Source organism: Podarcis raffonei, chromosome 11, assembly GCF_027172205.1.
Source record: "Podarcis raffonei isolate rPodRaf1 chromosome 11, rPodRaf1.pri, whole genome shotgun sequence".
NCBI lineage: Eukaryota > Metazoa > Chordata > Lepidosauria > Squamata > Lacertidae > Podarcis > Podarcis raffonei.
The window spans coordinates 14,110,606-14,137,052 of NC_070612.1; the positions used below are offsets into that span (position 1 = coordinate 14,110,606).

At 42.5% G+C, this 26,447-nt stretch overlaps 1 protein-coding gene across 5 annotated transcripts in view; it reads left to right on the forward strand.

Moving 5' to 3' along the window:
- Window positions 1–2,202: 2,202 nt before the first annotated feature.
- WDR7 (WD repeat domain 7) overlaps window positions 2,203–26,447 on the forward strand; it is a 220,620-nt gene continuing 196,375 nt past the window's right edge. For 2 of the 5 annotated variants that reach the window (XM_053407606.1, XM_053407607.1), the window contains exons 1-7: window positions 2,203–2,409; window positions 18,776–18,947; window positions 21,177–21,283; window positions 22,509–22,587; window positions 23,577–23,751; window positions 23,855–23,931; window positions 24,916–25,035. In XM_053407606.1, the coding sequence (XP_053263581.1) occupies window positions 18,789–18,947; window positions 21,177–21,283; window positions 22,509–22,587; window positions 23,577–23,751; window positions 23,855–23,931; window positions 24,916–25,035 (717 nt within the window). In that variant the 5' untranslated portion in view covers window positions 2,203–2,409; window positions 18,776–18,788. The remainder of the gene's footprint in view (window positions 2,410–18,775; window positions 18,948–21,176; window positions 21,284–22,508; window positions 22,588–23,576; window positions 23,752–23,854; window positions 23,932–24,915; window positions 25,036–26,447) is intronic. The other 3 variants (XM_053407608.1, XM_053407609.1, XM_053407610.1) reach the window with 2 other exon arrangements.

Sequence of the window (26,447 nt, forward strand, 5' to 3'; positions counted from 1 at the left end):
GAAGTGAATCCGCAACCTGATTGGCCTACAGGAGAATCCCGGAATTAGCCAATCACATGCAGCCCATTGTGTAAATAATGTATATAAAGCAGATATTTTGGGGAAACTTTCATTCCTACTATAAGCTGAATAAAGAGCATGAAATCCTTACTCGACTCTGCGTATATTTCATCTCCCATCCCGAAAATTATGAACTAGAATTGCATAATTTGCAGAGTTGGAAGGGATCCCAAGGGTCATCCAGTCCAACTGCCTGCAGTCTAGGGATAGGCTGCTGGCCAAATCAGGGGATTTGTGGATCTAATCGATTCACCAGCGTAGCCTTGCAGAGTTGTGTGTAGTTGTGCGGCTTTTAAAAAAAAAAATATTGATGCTTCTTGAGGTCATCCAAAGTAAATGCACATAGGGTTGCAATGACACCAAGGTCCCACTGAAATCCGTGGGCGAAGGCGGTTGTAATTGACTTAAGCGCCATTCATTCCAGTGAGCCACCCACTCCCGCCGAACATTTGTGGGGGTTAGGAGTTGTACCGCCTCAAAAACATCTGCAGACAGTAGAGAAAGTGTGACCTCCGTATAGCTTCACGAACACAAATCATTATGAACGCAAAATAAAGTGAAACACCTGGAGGGGCCACAAACCTTTGCATCTAAGTATGTCCTACTGAACTTGAACAGAGCTGATTACCACTTAACTGCAGTCCTGTATTTCAGGTCTCTCTCTCTCTCTCTCTCTCACACACACACACACACTGCCAAGTTAGGGATCCTCTCCAAATACATTTATTTGAAAGGGTGTGCGAAATGTCATGTATTTAAGGTCTGGGTAGCCAAGCACAGACAATATTTACAAATTCGTGTGTATGTGTGTCTGCATGCGTGTGTGTGTCTGTGCATGGGCATGGGCATAGCCAAGGGGGGTGGGGGGCAGGGAGCTGCAGCTGCCCCCCAATCAATAATAATAATAATAATAATAATAATAATAATAATAAAAAAATACATAGCAAACGGAGGTTCTGTCCCCCTCTAACAAAAGGTCTGCCCCTTCCGAACAAAAAACCTGGCTATGCCCACGTGTGTGAGAGACGAATTCCACAGGGGCTGTCCTGTTAATCTGCAATAGATTGTAATGGATTGCTTTGAAGTCACTTCAGCACCAGATGGAGAAAAAATAATCGCCTCCCAACTGTCCCGCCCTGTCCTGTATTTTGCCTGAACTGCCATCCCTCTGTTGGGAGACAATGGATAAGTGCGCTTTTGGGGTGAAGTAAGTGACTTCCTTGGGGCGCAACCCTGTGTGCATCGAGGTCCTGGGCTGCCCGGACGACAAGCTGCTTGGCCTCGCTGTGTGATCCACAGGAAGTAACCAAACCCGTGTTGCAAAGAGAATGTCAGCAATGTCCAGGCAACACGATGACCATGTGCATACGCGATAGACAATCTTTATAGAATTCCTTCAAACCATAACAGGTACAAAATGAAACCTTTAGTCTCAAAGTATCTGAAAATCTTTAAATGAAGCGAGGTACCAGACTTTGTACGATGAAAGATAAGCTATGAAGCTTTGTGTATTCAGCAAACATGATATCGAACACTGAACAGTTGATTCCGGATATTGACTACTGTTTCGTAGAATTCTTCGTCAGTGTAGTGGGAGGATATAGAATTGCTTCATAAACCCATCTTATTTCAAATGAATGTATGTAAATGAAAATATCAAACGCTGTGGAACAGTGCTCATGTAATAATGCAGTACATGTGGCACAAGCAGAGACCAATTCTTAGGGGGATGGTCTACACTAGAGGGCCCTCAGGGTCCCTTTCCAACTCTCCAATTCCATGATTGTGTTTTTGTTAGTTTTGCAAATGGGGGGGAAAAGGCAACAGATACATTTAATAAATAACGATGATGATAAGGCTGCAACACTTCGCAGGTTTACCTGGGCAGGAGGAAGAGTTAAGCCCCCGACTGAGCGCCTTTTGCAACAAAACTAGCATACCTCCTGCGTGATTTGCACGCATTTCCCCCCCATGCATTCCTCCTGCTTAAACCTCGCTCCATCTGCACCCACCGCGCGCATCTCCCCGCGCCGCGCCAGGCGAGGGCCGCAGGGAAGCGCGCCGGGGGCCGGGTCGCTGCTCCGTCTCCAGGGCAACGAGGCTTCCCCCCGCCCGCCCTTCCTCCCTCCCCCTCCTGCCGCCAAGCGCCGCCCGGGCCTTTTGCGACACTTGCTGCGGGAGTCGCGGCAGCTGGAGGAGCCCGTCAGCTGATTTCCAGCGCCAGGCGTTGAGGCAGAGAGAGAGAGGGAGAGAAGGAGGGCGAGGGGCGGCAGGCGAGCCCGGAGGAAGGTGGGGGGCAAGCGGGGAGCCCCTTCTGCTGGCGGAGAGGCGGCCCCCGCCCACACCCAGGTAGGTGCTTCCCTGGGGCGGTGGGCGCAGCAGGACTCTCCCCAACCCCCTCTTGTCCTCCCCCATTGCTGAGTAATTTTGCTTTTTTGCTGCCTTCTTTCGCAGGTCGACCGAAACGTTCTTCCTTCCTTAGGGTGTTCTCACCCCCCTCTTTATTTTATTTTTTAAATGCTGCTTTCTATTAGTATTACCTTTGGGTCCTTCCCCCACCCCACTCTAAGAAGCTCGCGTTGTGTGTGGGTTGGTTCTTTTGGGTTTCAGGGCTCAGAGGCAACATCCTCCTATCTCTTTTTAGTTCCCACTTTTTTATATATAAAAAGAAGTAACAGAGGGGCACCCTCTCAACCAAGCGCCCCTTTTTGCCAACATTGGCTCCCCCCCCCCAAACCCACGAGCGGATGCTTGGCTGGCAATGCCCCTCTTGTCAAATCCACCCCACCCACTCATTTCTTGCTTCTAGCCCCCTTCCTCCCTAGTGTCGCCTATCCTGCCCCTCGTATATTTTTTCGTTCTTGATTGTTATATATCTAAGTGGGATCGCTTTCATTGCCAGTTGCTCGGCCTGAGGTGCTTCCAGGCTAGGAAGGGCAATGCCATTTTAAAAATAAATAGAAAAGCCACCAAAATTCACAGTCTAAGGGGCTGATAAGCTTTTATCAGGGGCCCAGCTCCTTCGTATTCCTGAAACCACTCAAAAAGTGGTCTAAAGCATGTCATTCCCACTTTGGCCATTGATGATGGCTGGATTTGCTGTGGTACAGTTTTTGCCCTCTCCTTCAGCAGGAGGGTGCCACCAATATTCCCTCTGTGCCAAGTGCACTGCTGCCCTTCACTTGACATTGGGGGGCAAGAGTGCCCCTTTCATACCCTCCAGCACATCTTCAGATCCTTGCTTTTTAGCCATCAGCTGCTTTCTGCTTGCTTCTGCCCCCACCTTGCCTATAATGGCCACTGACACCTGTTGCCCAGTCTCCTTTGAGACTGATTTTCTTCTCCTCAGCCCTGGAGTGGAAACTCCTTTATTCTAGCGCCTTAGAATGGCACCCCATTGTTTACTTGTACCATGTGTTGGTGAAAGTGAGGAAGAGCAGGTGACTCTGGAGTACCACATACAAAACAAACACCTATTATAGAGTTCAACCAGAGTCACTGTTATGCCTAGAATACTTCCCGGACTTCTGGGAAGATACCTCTTCTTTAATGGCTCCTCACAAAACCCTTCTCTCTGGTGGACTGTGACTTGTGACTTGCATCTCCACAGCAGGATCTTTTGTTTGTAAATGCTACCTTGGCTGTTTGGTGCCCTGTTGCCCTTGTGGTTTGAAATCCCTTCTTCAGAGATGATGGCCACTGAACATTTGCTTGGCATGGTCTGGCAGGCTTAGTTGGCCGAGTTTCCACTGCAACATGAGCAGTGAGTTACTTCATTCTTACTGGTACAAGAAAAAAGCATCTATTTTCTGTGGGTGATGCAGTTGGGTGGCTGAACTTTCTTGAACTTTCTAGGGCACTGATAGGGTGGCAGACTTTATCAGTCCTTTCCACCTGTTTCTTTTCCCTGCAAACAATGTGACTCCTACCTCTAGAAAATTGTTGGTTATTTGAAATTTCCCTCACTCCCCAAAGATCAGCTTAAGTGAGTGATAAATAATAAACAATTGATACACTTAGAAACTTGTTTTTTGGTAGTTACTTCTCACCTTAAACTTGGCATTCTGGCATTCCCTTTCTCCTTGTTCAAGTGGGTCTGTAGCAGAATTTCAACCTACATTGTTACTGAAACCTTTAATCTTATGATTTGAGGTCATCACAATGCATTGTAACTTGTTTCTTTACATATTAGCTGTTGATCCCATTATGAGACAGACTAATGGGGTGTCTGGAAGAGAGGTATGTGAGGAGCTTGTATGAAAAAGAATAAAATATCAGGGTAAATTACTCTGTGTATGGCTTCAGGGAGCACAAACATTAGAAATGCAGCAGTTTTATGTTGACGGTATGTGAGATGCTGTGAAGATGACGGCTTTGTTATTCAGATGATATAGGAGGCAATCCCAGGTAGCAGGGAAGTGCTGACAAGAGGAAGGTAGGATGGTGCAGGAGGGGATTTAGCAAAGTTTTACAGAAATTGCAAGAGGGACAGAGAGGCATAATGCATGCTTCTGGCATTTATGAATAGCTGTTTTGTCCATGTCTAGCTGCTAGGTGTGTGTAGCCACCATCTACTTCGAAGCAGGAGGTGCACTTGCACCCCTCGGTAGATTTGTGCGGATCAGTTAGGGATAGTTGCCACACCTGTCTGCTGATAAAATAATTAAACTGATGTGTGGGGAGGACCAAATTGCATTGCTATTAGGGTGCTGGTCTGCTTCCACAGTTCTGTGCCTACTTTATTTTCCCCCTGTTTCCTTCTGTTGTCAAATCAGTGGTTTCTTTGGGAGTGGGAAGATTTGTTTGGGTGGCAGGGATGAGGTCTCTGAACTGAGGGTTAGCACACCCTTAGTTTAGCAGCTTCTTATTCTCTCCCTATCGAGCCAGCTGGAATTGGCAAGAAGCAAAATGTGCTGAGAAACTAGCTTGAGTTAATTAACACAAGTGCATTGGAAGAACCTTTTGTTCTATGGCCACTGAATAGCGTGTGGTTTTAATTGTTGCTGTGTAACGTCTGAGCATTTTAATCTAAATACAAGTTCATATTTCATCTCGCTGAGTTTTGAATTGGTTCAGGTGTTGGTATATAACCTTTCTGCTATCATAACTGTTACTTAAGTATAGTAAACACATGGTATAAACATTCAGTTGGTCAATTAGCTAATTTATTTCTTATATTTCCAACATCTGTAAGATCGCTGTCATTAATACAGGCAGACAATATACATCAAAAGTCGCACTAAGCATAGTGGGGTTTACATCTGTGTAAACATGCATAGAATTGCTCTGTAGGTCATCCTTGGAGGAAATGGGATGACAAAGGTGTAATAAACTTCAGATCAATAATATAATCTCTTTGGGAATAGAAGCTTCGGGCAAAGCCTTTAAGTCAGTTTCTTGTAGAACAATGTGTTGGTGGCACACCCCAGGACAAATAGATGTAGCACAAATATTTTTGCATGCTTTATTGACAAGAAACCCGTGAATAATCAAGGTGTAAGGCAGAGGTAGACAAACATGTCACTGTTTAGATTATGATGGGCTACAACTCGCATTATACCTGACTGCTGATGGTACTGGCTGGGGCTGACGGGAGCTGATGGCAGCAGTTTTCCTGCACCCTTCTGTAAGGTTTCCCAAAATGCCAGTTCCAACCCACGAAATTCAAGCAAAGTTGCAGCTCTCTTGACTCCTGAGGTGCTCAGTTGCATCGGTAAAGTAGAGAGTTTGTGGAGAAGAGGCAGAGGATAGTATGTACAGCTGGATAGGAAGGTGAATGTGATGGAGGTGTTGTGAGGGTTCAAGGAACAGAGGAGGTGCTGAATCAATGCTGCTAATGACATAAGAGCTAGGTGAGAATGAGGTATTTCCCCACCCCCCAAAAAGAGATATGTTGATTCACCTTTTCAAGTGAGAGCACATTTCCAAAAAGTTTGGAAAAACTGTTTCAACTGTGTTGGAGATATTGGAGAACAAGAGCATGCACACACATAATGGAGCAAAGTACTGTATTGATACAAACTGCATATTAAAAAAATCACCCCGCCACACAACCTTTAACTGTGTACATATTTCTGCAAACAGTTATTCTATATACATATTAACAGAGCCTATATGGTATATACAGATGTTAGAATGTTGCACTTGAACACAGGAAATCCCACTGAGCTATAGAGCCAACTGTGTGTGCTTGTTGTGCAGTTCACAGAGGGGTGGCCTATGACAACCTAGTGATAGATCAGTGGAGTGTTGCAAGTTGTACTTTCAGGAGTTAGTAATTTCCTTTCACAGCCATGTTTCTGTCTTCTGGTGAGCAAAAGCCAGAGAATACTGAAGTAATGCTAGACATGAAGAAAAGACTGAGACACTGAGAACTAGTGTGGTAGAATAGGGACGCGGGTGGCACTGTGGGTTAAACCACAGAGCCTAGGACTTGCCGATCAGAAGGTCGGCAGTTAGAATCCCCGCAACGGGGTGAGATCCCGTTGTTCGGTCCCTGCTCCTGCCAACCTAGCAGTTCGAAAGCATGTCAAAGTGCAAGTAGATAAATAGGTACCGCTCTGGCGGGAAGGTAAACGGTGTTTCTGTGTGCTGCTCTGGTTCACCAGAAGCGGCTCAGTCATGCTGGCCACATGACCCGGAAGCTGTACACCGGCTCCCTCGACCAATAAAGCGAGATGAGCGCCGCAACCCCAGAGTCGGCCACGACTGGACCTAATGGTCAGGGGTCCCTTTACCTTTACCTTTACCTTTACCCAGATCCAAATCCTGTCTGAGCCATAAAGCTCATTTGATGTCTTCAGCACTTTCTTTTATCCTAGCCTCTGCCACAGAATCTGTAGTGTAAGTGCATGGCATTGCTGAGCATGCTTATTCTAGTGGACTTACTCTTGAGGAAGGGACGCGGGTGGCGCTGTGGGTTAAACCACAGAGCCTAGGACCTGCCGATCAAAAGGTCGGCGGTTTGAATCCCCGCGGCGGGGTGAGCTCCCGTTGTTCGGTCCCAGCTCCTGCCTACCTAGCAGTTCGAAAGCATGTCAAAGTGCAAGTAGATAAATAGGGACCGCTTTCTAGCGGGAAGGTAAACGGCGTTTCCGTGTGCGGCGCTGGTGCTGGCTCGCCAGATGCAGCTTCGTCACGCTGGCCACGTGGCCTGGAAGTGTCTTCGGACAGCCCCGGCTCCCGGCCTCTTGAGCGAGATGAGCGCGCAACCCTAGAGTCGGTCACGACTTGCCCTGATGGGCAGGGGTACCTTTACCTTTTACTCTTGAGGAAGTATGTGTTGAATACAAACTTCAGGGATGGTTATGATGATTAATTTTGCCATCGTGAAAAATATCCCTGTGATTCCTTAGGAATACACCTGTTTATACATTAGGGCCATGAAATACAAATTTTTCTGTGTAACTTGTGCCATGAATATGTGTTATAAGGTATTATTCTAGATCTGTTTAAGACCTCTTGAACAAGCAATGTGAGTTTGCTTTCGAACAGAGATATAACTCAAGATTGTGGGGAAAGTTCCCTTTTTCATTCTTTGGTTAGTAAAACAAATTATGAATGGTGTGGGAGCTGTCTTCATGTGCAGAACTTATGATTTTAGAAAACATAAATGATTATTTCAAAAATTTATGGATTTGAGCTCTGAATTCATAAGTGTGATTTGTGTTGTGACAGCTTGAAATAGTCTCTTTTTTTCGCTTAAAACCATGAAGCATGTTTCCAATAGTGTACCTGAATGAGAGTGTGGAGGGAATAATTTTAACAGTAATGCACCTTTTATAGTAATCTTAAACCAACACATTGCTTAAAACACTGCAGGATAAAAATTCATCTTGGGGATGAATTTTGCAAATATTTGCGCATGTGTGCCTGTTTTCTTAACAGCAAGTGGAGGTGCATGCCTAGGGATCCTTGGATCTTGACTGCTTTCACACACTAACACCCCATCCTGTGGAATTCTATCCATTATTTTTCATCTGCACATTCAGAATGAATTTTAGGAACCAAAAAGTCGTATTGAAAAATACAACTTTCAAGAAGTCTGGTCCCAAATACGACAACTAGGCATTCTGTTTTGGTGACTGTAACCCTGGTTAAAGGGGCTATTTGGCACCTAGCTTATATATCAGTTTCTAATGCTGACTGTGAAAAGGAAGAACAGAGGAAGGGAGGGAGGCAAAGACAGCACCAGGCTTGCTCCAGTTGGACTGCCTCCACCCGCCTGGCCAAGTTCACATTTTATATACCGTATTTTTCTGTGTATAAGACGATGTTTTTTGCTTTAAAAAATTAGGCAAAAATTGGGTGCCGTCTTATACATGGATAGTGAATGTAGAGGGGGGACATTCGATTAATGGCAGCAGCAGGCAGGAGATTGGGCGGGCAATTGGTGGCTGCGGAAAGACCTGCCGGTGATTAGCTGTCGCTGCGGCAATTGGGCAGGCGATTGGTGGCTGCGGCAAGTGGGCGTGTGGGCTGTTGGTGGTGGTGAGCAGACAGACAATTGGCTGTGGCAAGGTGTGCGATCAGCAGTGGCTGTGGCAAGCGATCGGCAGTGGCGGGCAGGCGGGTGAGCGATTGGCGGAAGTGACCCCCCCTCAAAAGCTAAACAACTTGATTTTTTATTTTTGGGTTAAAAAAATAGGGGTCATCTTATACTTGGGGGCGTCTTATACATGGAAAAATACGGTAATTTGCTTTAGCACTTGAAAACTGGGTGCTTTGGCAGAAAGGTGCAATAAGTGCAATAAATTAATAAATGCAGTGCCGGATGTTAACATGATTCCTTTTGTCTTTTGCCCCACTCCTCCTCTCATCCTTTGTCCTTTTATATGCCTCTGACATCGCTGAATATATAGTATGGGTTGACCATACAGTAATGCTCTATGGAAATTGGAGAGAACAGATTGAACACAACAGACAATATAAAAACCAAAAAGCTGTGCAAAGTGCTGCAGCTATACTTTGTGTGTGTAAATTTTTAATAAACTTTTTCAAACGTTTTCACAATAACCTTAAAATCAAATACATTGCTTCGTAAGTTGACTTCCCTGCCTCACCTCCACAGGGTTTTTACTCAAACATTTTCTACTGCATTATTTCTTTATGTATCACAAAAAGTTTCTCTATTGCAATTGTTTTGTCATTTTTCTTCTGCTGCTTTTATCTTGAGTCCTGCCTGCGATTTCATTTGGCTGTAATTTTTTTTAATAGCCCATGAAAGGCCTCCATTCTTCTATGAAAAGTTTGTCATCTCTCAATTTTGCTTTCAGTTTCGCCATTTCTGCATTGCTTTCAAAAGCCTCTCCTCCTTTGTTGCAACCTTCCCTTCTTTCCATTTCTGTGCATGTTTTGAGATTACATTTCCCATCATCCCTGACCACTGGTCCTGCTAGCTAGGGATCATGGGAGTTGTAGGCCAAAAACATCTGGAGGGCTGAGGTTGAGGAAGCCTGTTCTAGCTGCTGTTGTCATATGCAGAGTGAGGATTTTCTCTGGAACATCTGTCCCTATTATACCTATAAGGAAAGGAAGATGAAGCAAAGGGAGTTAAAATTTATTACTATCTCATTTCCTCCTAAGGAAGCTTTGGTTTTGTTGACAAAGGAGTCAACTCGTTTCATTTTCTAAACCAGGGTATCCACTTAGTTTTGGGAGCTGTATCAGTCCCCACCACTTCCAATATATTCAGTGAGAAGTTCATGTGAACAGGGGGAAATGCACCCATATTTTTCGCTCTACAAGACGCACCAGACCATAAGACGCACCTAGTTTTTGGAGGAGGAAAACAAGGGGGGGGGGGGAATTCTGAATCTCAGAAGCCAGAACAGCAAGAGGGATCAATCCCTCTTGCTGTTCTGGCTTCTGTGATAGCTGCACAGCCTGCACTCACTCCATAAGACGCACACACATTTCCCCTTACTTTTTAGGAGGGAAAAAGTGAGTCTTATAGAGCAAAAAATACGGTAATTTAACTTACATCCAAGTTTTCCACTGTGTGCCTTTCTAATGAAAACAAAGGGAGGTATTTTAATGTTTATTATAAGTTGTATAACTTGCAAAGATCTAAGTTCTTGCACGTTTGGAAAGTCTTAAATCCTTCGCAATTTAGGTTTTGCATTGTTTGAAAAAGATTAAGTTTGCAATTATTGGAAGCCTGAGATACTGCAGGCTGATGAGCCTGCTAGAAGGAAGGCATATGAATGCACAGATGAGTTAATGTTTGTGTTTATTGGCACATTATCAGAGTTCTTTCCCTCAGCTGTGTTGAGGGATTACCCTTATAAGTAGTGGCATAGCTAATTTTCCAGGTCAGTTCAATCTTTGGCCCTCCTCCGGATAATGATAGCCTGATTACTGATCGTTGATGTGGATTGGTCTCCATGGCAACTAGGTCTGAAACTGCCTCCTTAATTTCCTAAAAGCCCTCAAACAACCAGGCTCAGAATAGTGATTTGGATTTTTATTTGCAGCACTTTGTCAAAACCAAATAATGTTCAAATCCATTAAATACAAGTGCATAGAGTATTATTGCTGTGTGGGGCATTCATGCCTTCAATTTGGCCCGTTTTTCCTCAGCTCACCCAGCAGAAGTTCCTAACAAATACAGCAAAAAAAATTTTTTTTTGTCAACATGCATTTCTTCCCAGATAATCTTCTGGTACTTAAAAATTACCAGAGAACTCAACCATTTCCCTCCTAACCTTTTTTGAATATAAGGGGCACACTGGACACTATGATGATCTTCAATAGCGATATAAATAAAGCTGAATGTTTCTGAATCCTCCTGTTACCAGCAGAATGGAGCACAATTGCTGCAAAACCGGCTCTAATCATTTGTCTCCACACCAGCTCATTTGGGCTTTGCAGGATTCCAAGCTTAATTCTACAGCTATTGATTTTTCAATACAGTTCTCTCTCACTCTTCCCATACTCTAATACAAGCTTTTACCTGTAGTAAAATATAAGCGATACTGATATTTCCTCTCAAATATAAAGCTATAATCTTGGATATTATTTATTGTGATGATAGTATTATTGTGTATTTATCCTAATTTCCAAGGATATGACTAGTTGTAGTAGATAACACCATGTGATAAGTGCCTATGGAGCTGTGTTGTACTTAAGTAGCAGATTAATCTTACTATCCTGAGTGTCATTTGCACTCTTGTTCTAAAACTTTTATCACTTGCTTTATGTGTGTACTTATGGTTCATCAGTTGAGGTTGATGTGCAGATGAGTCCCCTTCCAGCCCCCAAAATACCTTGGCTTGACTCTTGAGGTGCAATGCAATGGGTTTTCAGTTCCTAAAACCTTTATTTGTTGGTTCGTTGGTATTAAGGCTGCTATGTGACATACAGTGGGTACCTCGGGTTAAGAACTTAATTCGTTCCGGAGGTCCATTCTTAACCTGAAACTGTTCTTAACCTGAAGCACCACTTTAGCTAATGGGGCCTCCTGCTGCTGCCACGCCGCCCGAGCACGATTTCTGTTCTCATCCTGAAGCAAAGTACTTAACCCGAGGTAATATTTCTGGGCTAGCGGAGTCTGTAACCTGAAGTGTCTGTAACCTGAAGTGTCTGTAACCCGAGGTACCACTGTACAGTCCATTAGGATCAACTGAGCTGAACCTTGCATCACACTTCAAAATGCAGATTTGAGTCATGGCTTGAGCATACAGGTGTATAATTTAGTCTTCTCCAATCACCACCTAGCGCTTGTTTGCTTTAAACAATTATCGTTTAAACATATTAATAATGAATAAAGCTTTAACATTTATTTTGCCCCCTTGTATCCTGTCAAATTGCAGTTTATGTAAGTAGCTTTCATTGTATTCAGACCTGGCTTGCTTTAAAAAGTGTCAGTTTTGCTCTTCATTCGCTTCCTTTCAACCTTTTGGTATCTAAACTTTCCCATTGGCAATTACATAGGCCACATGTCACCAGGCCAGACCCATAGAATTGTAGAGTTGGAAGGGACCGCAAGGGTCATGTGGTCCAACCCTCTGCAATGCTGGAATCTTTTGCTCAATGTAGGGCTCAAACCTATAACCCTGAGATTAAGAGTTTTATTCTCTAGTGACCGAGCCATTCCTTGAAGCTGGGAACTAGGATTAATTAGGCACAAAAAAATAACAAGATGAATGATAAATAGGGGCTATACAGTGGTACCTCTAGTTATGGACACGATCCGTTCCGGGGTGCTGTTCACACCCTGAAAAGTCCGCAACTACAAGTAAAACTCGGAAAATTAGAATATCGTGGAAAAGTTCATTTATTTCAGTAATTCAACTTAAAAGGTGAAACTAATAGATGAGCTAGACTCATGACATGCAAAGCGAGAGATGTCAAGCCTTTATTTGTTATAATTGTGATGTTCATGGCATACAGCTGATGAAAACCCCAAATTAACAACCTCAGAAAATTAGAATATTAAATGAAATCAGCAAAACAAGGGCTGCAAATAGAGCAGTATTGGACCTCTGAGCAGTAGAAGCATGCACATGTACTCAGTACTTGGTTTGGGCCCCTTTTGCATCAATTATTGCCTCAGTGCGGCGTGGCATGGATGCTATCAGCCTGTGGCACTGGTGAGGTGTTATGGAAGACCAGGAAGCTGAGTACATGTGCATATATGCAAATAAAGGCTTGACATATCTCGCTTTGCATGTCATGAGTGTTTCTCATATATTAGTTCACCTTTTAAGTTGAATTACTGAAATAAATGAACTTTTCCACGATATTCTAATTTTCCGAGTTTCACCTGTAGACACTTCCGGGGTTGCCGCGTTTGCAACCCGAAAATCTGCAACATGAAGCAAACACAACTAGAGGTATGACTGTATATATATTTAATATCCCATGCACTTTGAATCACTCTGTGAATCTATTTGGTCCTTTTCCTTCTTGTCCTTGGATTCTTTTTTGCTCGTGGTTCCTAGAGTTGAATATATGTTCCACCTTTCTTTCCTTTAGTTACACTTCTGGAGGGCTGAACAGTTATTTTCTTGCTTTGTTAAAGTCCAAGTTTTATATACTGCGAATGCATTCCACAGGTAGGAGGATAACATATAGAATGAGGGACTGGGTAAAAGCGGCTTACTGTATAGGTAAAAAAAAAAAAGGTAAAGGACCCCTGGACAGTTAAGTCCAGTCAAAGGCGACTATGGGATTGTGGTGCTCATCTCGCTTTCAGGCTAAGGGAGCCGGCATTTGTCCACAGACAGCTTTCCGAGTCACGTGGCCAGCATGACTAAACCACTTCTGGCGCAACAGGACACCGTGACAGAAACCAGAGCTCAAGGAAACACCATTTACCTTTCTGCTGCAGCGGTATCTATTTATCTACTTGCACTGGTGTGCTTTTAAACTGCTAGGTTGGCAGGAGCTGGAACAGAGCAACAGGAGCTCACCCCGTCGCGGGGATTCGAACCGCCGACCTTCCGATTGGCAGGCCCAAGAGGCTCATTGGTTTGCACCACCCGTGTGGATAAAACTGGAGGTGATTGTTGTAGGAACTGGGGAGGTAAATGCATCGCTAGAATTTTACTTACAACAATCCCCTTAACCCTGTGATGTTATATTGTGACATGAGGATTCAGGTTGGGGCTATTTAGATAGGAGTACACTTGAAATCTCAGAGGTTGGGATCTCTAGGGCCAGTTGAAGCTTCTACTTACCATACTTGAATGGTGTTCCCAGGTGTACCCTTTCTCCCCCTTCCCATATAAAGTGAATAGCTGCCATTCATTCAGTTGAGGGTGACATTTCCCTGATACAGTATTTGAAGCCCTGCTGAAGGTATTCACATTGGATTGCTGTGTCTCTTTAGGACAGAGAAATGTTGCTCACTCCCCCTAATCCTGGCAATCTGCAAGAATGATAGGCATTGTGTGTGTGTGTGTGTGTGTGTGTGTTAGCCGGCTGAACAAAAAGCTTTTCACTTGCAGGGGCTTGATGTGGACAGAAATGTGTTTATATGACACTGATAATAATTAGACTTTGGTGAGAGGTCAGATCTGCAAGATCCACATAGCATTCCGGGGAAAAGGGATGTTTTTAGTTACCCTGTCTGCTTATAATAAACAACAGTTTTCTTTCCTTTTTGTTGTACAACCATTAACCTTCCTTTATTAAAATTTTCCTTAAAACCATTCCCCCCTCCCCCGCTCTAGGGAGAGACAAATTGCCCTCATTCAAGAAGTAAGCAACCTATCAGCTCGTTTTGGTGTAGTGCTCACAGTTGTAGTTCCTGTTGTCATATTTAGTGAAAGAATTAAGTAAGGGAGTGCACACTGATTGTGTAAATGAGAAACAAAGCATAGCAGATTCTAATTTGGAAGTAAACTCTTTGTACTTGAAGTCCAGGAGAGTTAGTATCTTTTAGGTGGCATTCTTCTGCTAATTGAAATTAATTGACCTAACTTAGTCATGTTTTTTAATTTCAGCGGGTCTTCTCTAAGCTGAACCTAGTTGTACACACTTTCGTTTGGCGTGATCGTGACTGTGTTATTTTGTGTCTGTGGAAATTTACAGAGGAAACTATAAATAAAAACAATGAAAAGACTAATATGCTGCTGAAAAAAGCTTGGAAGGCTTAAAGCTTTTTACAGACTCAGTGGGAGTTGGATTGAGTTTTCTTTCAGCAGAACAGAGTGTTGGGACCTTCTGACGGTCCTGAGAAAGTGATTTCTTAATGACATATTTTCAGGTTCTCCAAGCCAAGGGTTGGGGACCAGCACGGGTCCTGCAGAAAATATGTGCTTCAGAGTATAATTATTCATGCCCCGAAAGCTTCAGGACTGTTTGTTAGCAGATTAATATGTTTGCGACTGTACTTTTCCATCATTGATGTGAAAATATTGATTTTTTTCACTGAGATATATTTGGTATTCTAAATGTACTGTTAAAGAAGCCTGTACTGTTCCAGCCGACCAGCCCTATCCTCTGTCAAAATGAGCTGGCACTTCTTGAAAATGAAGATAGTACTAAAAGCGTTCAGGTCCCGCGCTAAAAAAACGAAAGGAAACAGGTAGTTGTAGAAACAACATTCCTTCTTTGACTAGATTCAATATTTCCTTTCTGAAAGCTTGGTGTTGGTTGGTTTTTATGTGGATGTTTATAGCGGCTTATTGGTCCTGTTCATTATGGTATTCCATAATTTTGGGGAATTTTGTGCAATTCTATGCCAAAATGTGTTTGATAACTTCCATGTATCCTGAGTTCTACATGGACAGATGTAATGAAGTTTGCAACGCTATATGAATGAAGAGTGGTATTAAATTCATTACCTTAAATGTGTTTTGGGAAAGTCGCAGAAGGGCAGTATTTTAATTTTTTTTGAAAGCTGAATATATTGATGTTTGCCTCTTGTTTTAAAGAAGTAATCTGTTTTTGATGAATATCTATTGTAATTTTATTAGGCAGAAATAAATAAATAAACTGAGGAAATGTGTTCCTTTTTCAGTTGTGTACTTGCTCTGTGCTGCAGTAGTCTAGTACCTTAAGTGTATGGTGTTTTATTCTGTAGAAATAATACCCGCAGATCATCATTCTGGGACCATTGCCCACTTATGGTATAATACTCTACATATCTCCTCAGAATTGAGTCCCATGTAAGTGAATATACTGTATGATTGCAGCCTTGAAGCTGATTCTTGTTTTGTGTGTTTTGCCCTGCTCTCTGTCCAGATTGTGTGGTTCTTCCTATGTGATTGGTTTAAACATGTTTTATGCCAAAGGGAAGATGTGTAGTTTAGATAACAGAGGCTGATGTAAACAGAAGGACTGAAATAAATTGGCAAGCTTTGAATAAGCTATATTCAAAATTTATTGACTTTAAACACTATCAGAGCAGTTGCAGCACAGCACATGAAAGACACACAAAACTTTTTGTGTTGGAGAAGGAAGAAAAAATGGCCATGTTGAAGCAGAAAATAATTTTGGTAGTCCAGCTAGTCCACCAACTTAAGTAACAAAAATTCCCTTCAGCATGCTGTTGGATATTTGTCTTCTGGCTCAAGACATTTGCAGGTCTTGTCTAAATTACTTCACTGAGAAGCTGAGGTATTGCAGTGTGCTTTGGTGCGATTAACAAACCATGTTCTTGCAAATTTTAGTCCAGCTGCCAGTAACACTAACAAATAAATGGCTTTAGGTGACCAGAAATTTTGGAAGGTGGTTTAGCATGATAAATTTTGGGAGTCTGATTTGTATGTTGGGTCAGGGTGTGTGAGGGTTAGGAAAAGGACCTAGATTGTCAAAGGGCAGGGCTGGCCCTCCAGTGAGGCAATTTGAGGCAGCTGCTTTGGGGGACAGAAACCCCAGAGGCAGCACCCGTTGCATCACCCAAGTAAGTGAGGTTTCGGCGGGTGATGGGTGGTGCGGCAGCGCCTTCCTGTTTCTCCTCACGTGGTGAAATGGGATGGGCCGCCCCTGTCAGGACTCAGAAGGCAAAGCCTTTTCTCAAAAGGTAGTCTGGCCAAATCTGTCTGAGGATTGAGGTGAAAGTGAAGGCTGGGGAGCCAAGCCTGTTCCACAAAGGCAGTGGGACAGGTGGAGATGGGGAACTGGGGGAGGCTTTCAGGGCCACAGAAATGTGCACAGGCAAATTATAGCTGGGGTGGGGAAATTGATGGAAAGGTAGGATTGGGTAGGAACCAGTGCCGGATTTATGTAGAAGCTAAACAAGCTATACCTTAGCCGCCCCCCCCCAAAAAAAAAAATTAAAGGAAAAAAACCCTGGATGTATATTACCAAAATATAAGATAAAAATAAATAAAATAAAACCTACATGCAGCAACATGCGCTTTGTGCATGTGCCAAAGCACCAAATTGCAACCCGCGCGTGCGCCGCTGTGGGTTGCCAACGCTGCGGGTTGCGAATGTGCATCCCGCACGGATCATGTTTGCAACCCAAGCGTCCACTGTATAGGGTGCCTGCATTCTGCATGGACTGGTTTCATGGCAACATGCGCAAATGGCTTTAGATACCTATTAGGTCCGTAAATTACCATACAGCATACATTCAACACAAAAAGCAGTGACAATTTGTTGTTGACAAAGGACAGCTAGACATATAAAGGGCCCCATTACCTTCAGTAGCGTAGGGCCTCATCAAACCTAAATCCGGCCCTGGTAGGAACCAGTTGCAGTTTTGAGCACTGCCAAGAGCCAGCAAATGTTCTTGGGCACCAGGAAGCTTGTGGCTTTTGATAGGGAGAAGGACGGCTACATATTTGTCTGTGGCAGATGATCCTGGTGGCATGGTGCTTCTCAGTTATGTCAGACAGGGTCATATCTGATAGTGCAGCCTGCCCAAAGCAATAGGTACAACACTGTGATATAAGTCAAATTCGTATTGACTTGTACAATGTGTGTTGATCTGCTTGGATGTCCTGTGCCCTTATATAATAATTGTTGGCTGCATTAAGAATTATGTAATGGTTTAGAGTAAGAGAGACCATTGTGGTGTTAATCTTAAATAATGAAATAATCTTAAAAACGGGTACGGTGGAAGCTGCTTCATCTTCCCTTGGAAAGGTCACATTTTGCTGTGTAATTTTCCTATGGCAGCACAAATTAAGTTTTTTTAAAAGGGTTTGTTTTGTTTTTTTGGATGGCATACCAAATTAGCTGTTTACCACTGAAGTGATGATGCATTGAAGGGTGAAATAATGGCCAGCTGTTGTCTCTCTTCCTGAAGCACAGGCTCTGTGTGTACTGCAAAAAACCCAGAGAAAATTGCAGAAAGGGAGGCCAATAATTGCCCCACAAACTTAAAGTACAAATGCCAATATTGCAAGACGTCACTTACCTCCTACTTCCTATGACTATTTTTTACTTAATGGTAAGAAAACCATTTTAAAATAGTGTGCAGACTTTTATCAAATAGAATCCAAATATTTGTTTTTTTAAAAAAGGCTTCAAAAAGCATTCAGTTGTAACAGATGTAACTAATAACCAGTCTACGTGTATATGGTCATTTTTTGTAATTGTTTTTGGTTCATATCCTGAAGATTTTTTTTACTCTATATCTGCCTGGGTCTTTCTTTGATTTTAGAAAGCAAACTGCCATGGATGCATGACTTCCTCTCTACAAACCCAGTTTGTACAGTTGTATTGGTCTGTATCTATGACTCAGTCACAGTCTTAGTGTGATGTGCAGATGAGGCCTCTGTGTATGCTAAGTATCGTTCGGAGAAAGAAACTGAACATCATCTTACTTGACTCGAGAACTTCTGAAATATTTATTTCCCAATGATGATTTCTCTTGGGCCACAGCTGATAATAGACAACAGGCACTTTCTTTTCCCTAAATGACTGGTGGAGTAGCAAGGCAGCAGTACATTAACACACGAGTTTCTTTAATTAAATATTGAAGAACCCTTCATTACAAACTCAATGTTGAGTATTCCACTGCCCCTCTCTGGGTAACCTTAACTCATTTGGAATTTTGCTGGGTGAATAAAAAAGTTAAAGAGCTTTCAAACAGGTTTTTTTTGTGGTTTTTTTTTTGGTGGTACATGCAATGGTATTGAATCGAGATGCATTTCTGTAGAATGCTCTTTGATGTTTAAATGCATCACATATCTTATCTCAATACTAATAAAATTAGTTGGGTTATTCTTTACTTTTGGAATCGAAATAAGAAGCCTTTTTGGCATGTAAAGTAGTAAATTAATCACCATCATTATGCATATTGCATTTACAGGTGTGATACCATAATGGCGGGCAACAGTTTGGTCCTTCCAATTGTGCTATGGGGACGCAAAGCTCCCACTCACTGTGTATCGGCCATCCTACTAATGGATGATGTGTCAATGATTGTAACGGGATGTCATGATGGACAGATATGTCTCTGGGACCTCTCTTCAGATCTGGAGGTAAGTTAACTATGCACTATACGATGTCTTTCACGATGCCTAGGTTTCTTTAAATGTAATTAATGCCCTGTTTTGCAGAAACACAATTTAAACACATTTCTGAACATTTATAATCAGATTTGAGTGTGTCTGGTAACCTACAGATAAGGCATAGTTATGGTATGCATGCTTCTTCCAAAGCAAAACCTTGTTGCTTGAGCTGATGCATAACAGTCAATATATATTATTGATATTCATAGGGTTGCTTTTGTAGGAGAGAGTGTTGATTTTTTTTTTATCATTAGCATGGAAAATCAATGAATTCTGCTGGAAAGTGGCTCTGTTGGGTTCTCCCTTCCCCCTGACCTTTTGGAGGTCAACCTGCTAGATCAATTTAACATGAATAACTAATGCAGATGCTGAACCTGGGAATGCATTGTCTCTTGTAAACAATTCTGCTTGTAAAACTGCACTCCTTGTCCGCTTGTGTTTTTTTGGTTTGTGGTATAGTTAGGTGGTGGTGGTATTTGCAGTAAGCCTTTAAAGATCGTGCAGACTTGAATGCCAAATAAATAAACTAGAAGCTGAAGTTCACATCTTCTGTATGCCATGACATGTTCTTTGTTCTCTTTATGAGGGCGAGCTTTCAAAGCTAATTGCATGTCTATTGCACATACATAGAAAACGACAAGAAGCAATGGAACTTTCAGTTGTTTGAATGATTATTGGTAGCTTAAACAAGCGATCTGCTCTGTGAAGTTCCAGTAACTTTTAAAATAAAACGTTTTTCTACCAATCGTAGCCTTATGACATTAAGAAAGGCACATAGCAGCTGATTTGGCCAAGGTAACACCACTTGCAGCTCCTGGATGCCATTTAAAGCCAGAGACACTCATTTTTAAGTGATCTGTTTTAATGCAAATAGTGATAGGCAATTTTGAAGTGAAAGCAGTAATACAAGGCAGTGTGTTTATGCTGGAATATTTTGTGGTTCTCTGCCAGTGAAAGGTGTGTACTCCTGACCTGGAATACCTTACGCATGTGAAGCAAAGCTGTGGAATGCAACAGCAAAAACTTTCCTATACAAATTGGATAAAAGGCATCAGCTTGCATAAATTGTAAACTGGTTCTGTATGCAAATAAAACTCTTAAATGTGGACTGGTCTTGCTGAGAAAGCAAGTCATTGGCTACAAAGTGTGAGATCAATCGTTTGGTGTTATGAATAGCAGGCACTTATAGGAATAACTATCTGACGTTTAGAAGACATCTGAAGGCAGCCCTGTTTAGGGAAGTTTTTAATGACTGATGTTTTAATGTATTTTTAATCCTTTGTTGGAAGCCGCCCAGAGTGGCTGGGGAAACCCAGCCAGATGGGTGCGGTATAAATAATTTATTATTTATTTATTTATTTATTTATTTATTTATTTATTTATTTATTTTATTAATCCAGGAACAGAAATTCTTAGATTTAACTACTGAAAGCCTCCTTGTTTTTGTCTAAAAGAATGGCTTCCATTTCATTGAATGTGTCATTAAGACTCAACAGCTTAAGCATAGCAGAATTTAAGAGGCTGCCTCTTTCTGTGTCTCGTTACAAAATCTGAGAACCACCAAGAGCACCAACAAGGGTGCAAAAAGAAGCAGTCTTAATGGCTGCCCTAATGTTGTGGGACACCTATTGCCAGCTTGCTAAAGTCAAAGCCTGAGCAACTTTCAGAAGTCTTGCAGGACCTTCTGCTTTGGCCATCAGAACCCAGAGTTAAGGGTGGGGAAGCAGCAGTGCATCTAGGTCATTTGAGACTTTGGGCTGTATCCAGTTTTCTCTGTCCACTAGCGCAAGGCCTCCTGCAGTAGCAGATGGGTGACTTTGAATGTTATGTAGCAGAAGAATCAAATGCAGCAGTTGCACTAGCAGAAACTGTTTGTGCAACAGATTAAGTGACCTAACCCGGGAGATGGAGGCACTAGAAGAACCTTTTTTTTCTTTTTTGCTACTTCATTGTAAAGAAAATAGTTGTGCCTTACATCATTATAATGCTTTTTAAAAAATAAAATGCTTGTTCCCTGTGCACACTCCCTTGCAAGGCATTGTAAAGGCGTTGGCTTTTACGGAGAGCCACCACCTTGTCTGACCAGCAGTTGGCAAAGTACTTTCTCCATACCAATGGTAACTTTTGATTCAATGATCAAACTTGGCAATTCAGGTGCTTTCTCGTTAATTCTGAATACCTTTGTTTCTCTGATCCCAGATAAATCCTAGAGCCCTGCTGTTTGGTCACACAGCTTCAGTTACTTGTTTGTCCAAGGCCAGTGCTTCGTCCGAGAAGCAATATATAGTGAGTGCATCAGAAAGTGGGTAAGTATAGCCCCTTCCCACCCATGTGATTGATGTCTCAATTTTTCATTCTCTTGAAATATTCACTGTTGTGCAGCATCATAGCCTCCTTGCAACCCATGGTGCAAAGGGTCATGAGCGCTCATCGAACCTTTGCCCTTCCTCCTCCTTTCATCAGAAGGAGATGTCAAGAGATCAACTAAGAGATTCAAGGTTGTGGCCAACTGAGCCCTTTGTGCATGCAGAACAACTTCCCAAAGCACATCAGAGCTTCCTCTGGTTTGCTTCCCTCCCTCCCCACTCACAGCACCCCCAAAATCTACTCCAGAGACTTTGGGGAACCCCTGAGCAGATTTGAGGGTGCTCTAAGATGAGAGGGAGGGTTGTTGGCATCCTTCTTTCTCAAGAGACCAAAGAGTGCACCTCTGGGAGTGAAGTCAAACTGCTGTGTTAGCCCGGGACACAAGCCTGGGCAGTGTGTATGGAGGTTCTGGCCTGCCCAGACGACAAGACCCACTCTCGGCCTTGCTGATACTGTCCAAAGGAAAGCAGAACAATACATTTGGCTCCAGCTTGGCTGCAGGAGTTGCTGGAAGGAGGCATATAAGACGCTGTTCATCCATCTGTCATAGAGACTCCACTTCAGATTTGTGTAGGGTTTCCTCCTGGCCCTTTTCTTTTCCCAAAGATATCCTGTGAGGCAGTGGATGTTTAAGATGAGAGTTTTCCTTCTCCTATATGGGCTCTGTTCCCAGGTGGACGTTCCCCATCTGCCACTCATTTCCCTCTACAGCATGTGCAGAAATTGCCTTTTTCACTGTTGGACCCACTATTGGGCCTGTCTGCTCAATCTGCCAGACATACAGGGGAAATCCTTAATTTCCCCTGTATGTTTGAGAGCCATCAGATATCCTCACCTGGTTTAGCTGGCCAGCCCAAGGTGGGGTCGCTGTTACCGGCTGACAGCTTCTAGGAGCCACAGGCGAGAGCTGAGTACAGGTGGGGACCAAACGTAGACAAACTGCCCCAGAAGGACCACGGTGTGTCCCCACCAGAGGTACAACCCTAACATGCCGTTGCATTTGCTAAAGTGATTCTGTGCAGACCTGCAGGTATAGGGCAGAATGCAAATTCAATAATTATAACAACAACAACAACAATATTAGTCGGATACAGTCATTGGTTCATGTGTATGGCAGGGCATGCAGGAGGATGATTGGTTAATTGTCCTTTCTGTGTTGTTTAGGGAGATGTGCCTCTGGGATGTGAATGATGGAAGATGCATTGAATTTACTAAATTAGCCTGCACACATACTGGTATACAGGTAAATGATTTATAAATAAAAGCCATAACTGGTTTTGTGTGATACTGCCTATTTAGGCTTTCCTATAACTGCTTTTTAAGCTAACAAAGTTTACAGGAACTCAGTTACCAGTTTTCATACAAGTACAACAGATCAGAGGGTTGAGTTTTTTTACATTGTGAAACATGTGCACTGTTAATGATGTGTTAGAAAAACTGGCAAAAATATAAGATGAGTACACTTACATTCTGTGAGGGGTAACTGGAACCAGTTTTTCTGCCTTTCCGTACCAGCTGGAGTGTAGAAATGATAATTGGCAAGATGTTTCTATGGTCTGTTATTAGTTTAGTAAATTCCATTATTAGTTGATGTGTGACATTTTGCAACAAGAATGAATGGTAATACGGGAACTACAAAGCTAAATAAATGCCCACTTCCTGTAATCTAGTGCAACATATAAGCACAGGTTGTTGCTGTGATGTGCACGGCACCAAGATTATACTGCTGACCTCTGAAGAGCTTGTTCAGCGTTGATTTCTGGTATTCTTTTAATTATATATAATGTAATGTTAGCACACAACGTTTCAGAATAGAAGTTGCTGTGAAAGTGGCAGTACCTGCAGCCGTGCACAAGCTTAATGGTCAGCAGGGAGGTGAATGCTAATAATAATAATAATAATAATAATAATAATAATAATAATAATAGCAGTTTTGCTAGGAATTGTGTAACGTGTTTCCCAAGCACAATGCACCCACTGGCTTTGTTAAGAACAAAGCTTCCACTAGCAGAACAACTGTTCTTTGAGTGGGCTACTGCAGTTGGTTACCACCCATAGTTCTTATTATGGGATGCTTTTTTAAATAAAAATAAAAATCTGCTCTTATACAAAAATAGATTGCACCTATGGTCTGAAAGCAGATTCTGCATTGTGGATCAAGCACACACATCCAGAGTACTAATTTATAAAGTTTCTGATATTTTTCATTCCCCCCAATTTTTAAATATTCAGTTCTATCAGTTCACAATTGGAACCCAGCGCGAAGGGAGACTGTTGTGTCACGGCCACTACCCAGAAATTCTTGTCGTGGATGCTACCAGCCTCGAAGTTCTTTATTCCTTGGTGTCAAAGATTTCTCCTGACTGGATCAGCTCCATGAGTGTTATTCGATCTCACAGAACACAAGGTTAGCCCGTGGTTGATTCTTACTTTTCAGGAACTTTCTCTGCAACCATTAAGAAACAATGTTTGGTATACAGGTCTTGATGTTCTGTCTTCATTTTCCATAGAGGATACTGTTGTGGCCGTTTCAGTGACTGGCATTCTGAAAGTGTGGATCGTAACTTCTGAAGTGAATCACATGCAGGTAAAGAGAAACAGACCCAGATTCATATTGATAGTCTTTCTTCTTCCAGAATTGGCTTTATTAGTCAGTCTGGCTTTATCGCCAAAAACGATCAACAGTAACTTTTGCTGTGCTCCCATTACAAATATAGACTTATTTTCATAAATGCTTCTATTTCTGCTCTGGACAGATGGTGTTTAAAATCTGCTTGCTTAAGGGCTTTTTCTTATGACGTGTTTATTATGCCTTGACTTAGTCTGATACAGTACATGCAGCTAAAGAATGTCTAGTTTTTAAAACACACACACACACACACACACACACACACACACACACACACACAATATATATAAACCTTTTCCTGGTTTTGTTCCTTCCTTTTGGAAAACGTGGATTAATACATATTTATTTCTTAGTTTCATGACCTATCACCAGTGTTGCTTGTTTAGCATTTCAGCCACTTTGAGAAGGGGGAATGTCTATTTCTAAGGCTCAAATATAATTTACTGCTTCAGCAAGTGAATGCTAGATGTAGCCATCATGCTACATGAAAATTGCTTACTGAAGCTGAAGGCGAGTATGTCCCCCAGCTAATTCTTGAAAGGAAGTTATGGTTAGATCCAGACTTTGTCTCTGCAGGTGAACAGTGTGGGAAGTGGTTCTGGGGCCTGCAGTGGAGAAAGAATTATCTAAAGTCCCCACGTCCTGTCCCCCCCAACGCCAGTGGGATCGCTTCACTGGATGAAATTCCTTCTGTGGACAGAATGGAACTTTTTATCCATGGAAGGCAAGGTCTGGATCCAGCCCAATATGAGTTTAAAATCAGTTCCTCTCAAGCTAAGTTTTAAAGCTACAAAAAAGTTTGTGTGGCAGGAAAAACCAATAAAAAAAAGAAACAATCTGATTAGTTGTATTAATTATAGGAGTGCAAAGGAGGAGTTGAGGAATTTAATGTATTGGAGATCATTGCATGAGTGACTGAAATGCTTTCCTCTCTCTTTATAGGATACAGAGCCAATCTTTGAAGAGGAGTCTAAACCAATTTACTGTCAAAACTGCCAAAGTATTTCTTTCTGTGCATTTACCCAAAGATCACTTTTGGTGGTTTGTTCTAAATACTGGAGGGTAAGGATAACCAGTTAAGTAAAAGCTGGATTTTCTTTCTTCTGCAAGCTACAACTACTGTCAGTGAGACACGTATGCAAGGAAGCTTAGGATAGTCAGATTATAAATCAATTGGATTTTGATTTCATCAAACACATAATCTCTTCAGTGCATGTGAGCTCACCCTGTTGCTGACGTGTTGCTTTTGTTTTATAATACTACGGGCTTTATTCAAATGCTAAGGTAAATTTTGATGCAGGAGTGGTAAACCTATGGCTTCGATCCGGTCCACCAGGCTGCTTCAAGTACCAGCAAAATTGGGTATCTGTTTACTTTGGAAATGTGCCTTTTCTCCCTCTGGTCCAGCACCATTTTTGGGAGGTTTTAGATTTCAGAAAGCAGGAACGTGTGCTCCATTCTGTTTCCTGAGCAAGACAACTTCTAGCAGTGGTGCTGTAACAGAGGGACAAAAAGTGCATTTCCAGAGTAAGCACTGTTCTAAGTGCTGAGCTGAGAAGAGAGGTCTTCCTTCTTTGCCGTGTGCAATAATAATAATAATAATAATAATAATAATAATAATAATAATAATAATAATTTATTATTTATACCACGCCATCTGGCTGAGTTTCCCCAGCCACTCTGGGAGGCTTCCAATCAAGTGTTAAAAACAATACAGCATTAAATATTAAAAACTTCCCTAAACAGGGCTTCCTTCATATGTCTTTTAAAGAGAAGGTAGCTGCTTATTTCCTTCACATCTGGTGGGAGGGCGTTCCACAGGGCGGGCGCCACTACCGAGAAGGCCCTCTGTCTGGTTCCCTGTAACCTCACAATGAGGGAACCACCAGAAGGCCCTCGGTACTGGATCTCAGTGTCCAGGCTGAATGATGGGGGTGGAGATGCTCCTTCAGGTATACAGGACCGAGGCCATTTAGGGCTTTAAAGTTCAGCACCAACACTTTGAATTGTGCTCAGAAACGTACTGGGAGCCAGTGCAGATCTCTCAGGCCCGGTGTTATGTGGTCCCGGCGGCCTTTGCAATTGGGAGGAAAACTGCTCTCTGACCATTTGTGATTTCAAGAGGGTGGGGTTCTAAGTTGGGACACAGAGAAAGAGTTCTATTTCTCTCTCTCTTTCTGTCTCTCTCTTCTCTCTTTCGGGCAGGGGTGGACAGTGAATGTGTGATGTGCTGGCATGCATCCCTCAGAGGATTGCCTAACTGTGAACGCAACCCTAAGGCTGAAAGAAAGTTAGCCATCCCTACTTTAATAGAATTACTAAGATACCCAATATGACCTTTGCTTTCCCAGGTTTTTTTTCTTACAAAAAGGAAAAGGGGAAAGAATGGATTCTAGTATGGATTCTACAATATTTGCAGTCCTTTGTCTCCTATGTAGGGAGTTCCTCTTGTACCTTCTCTGATGGCTTTCAGA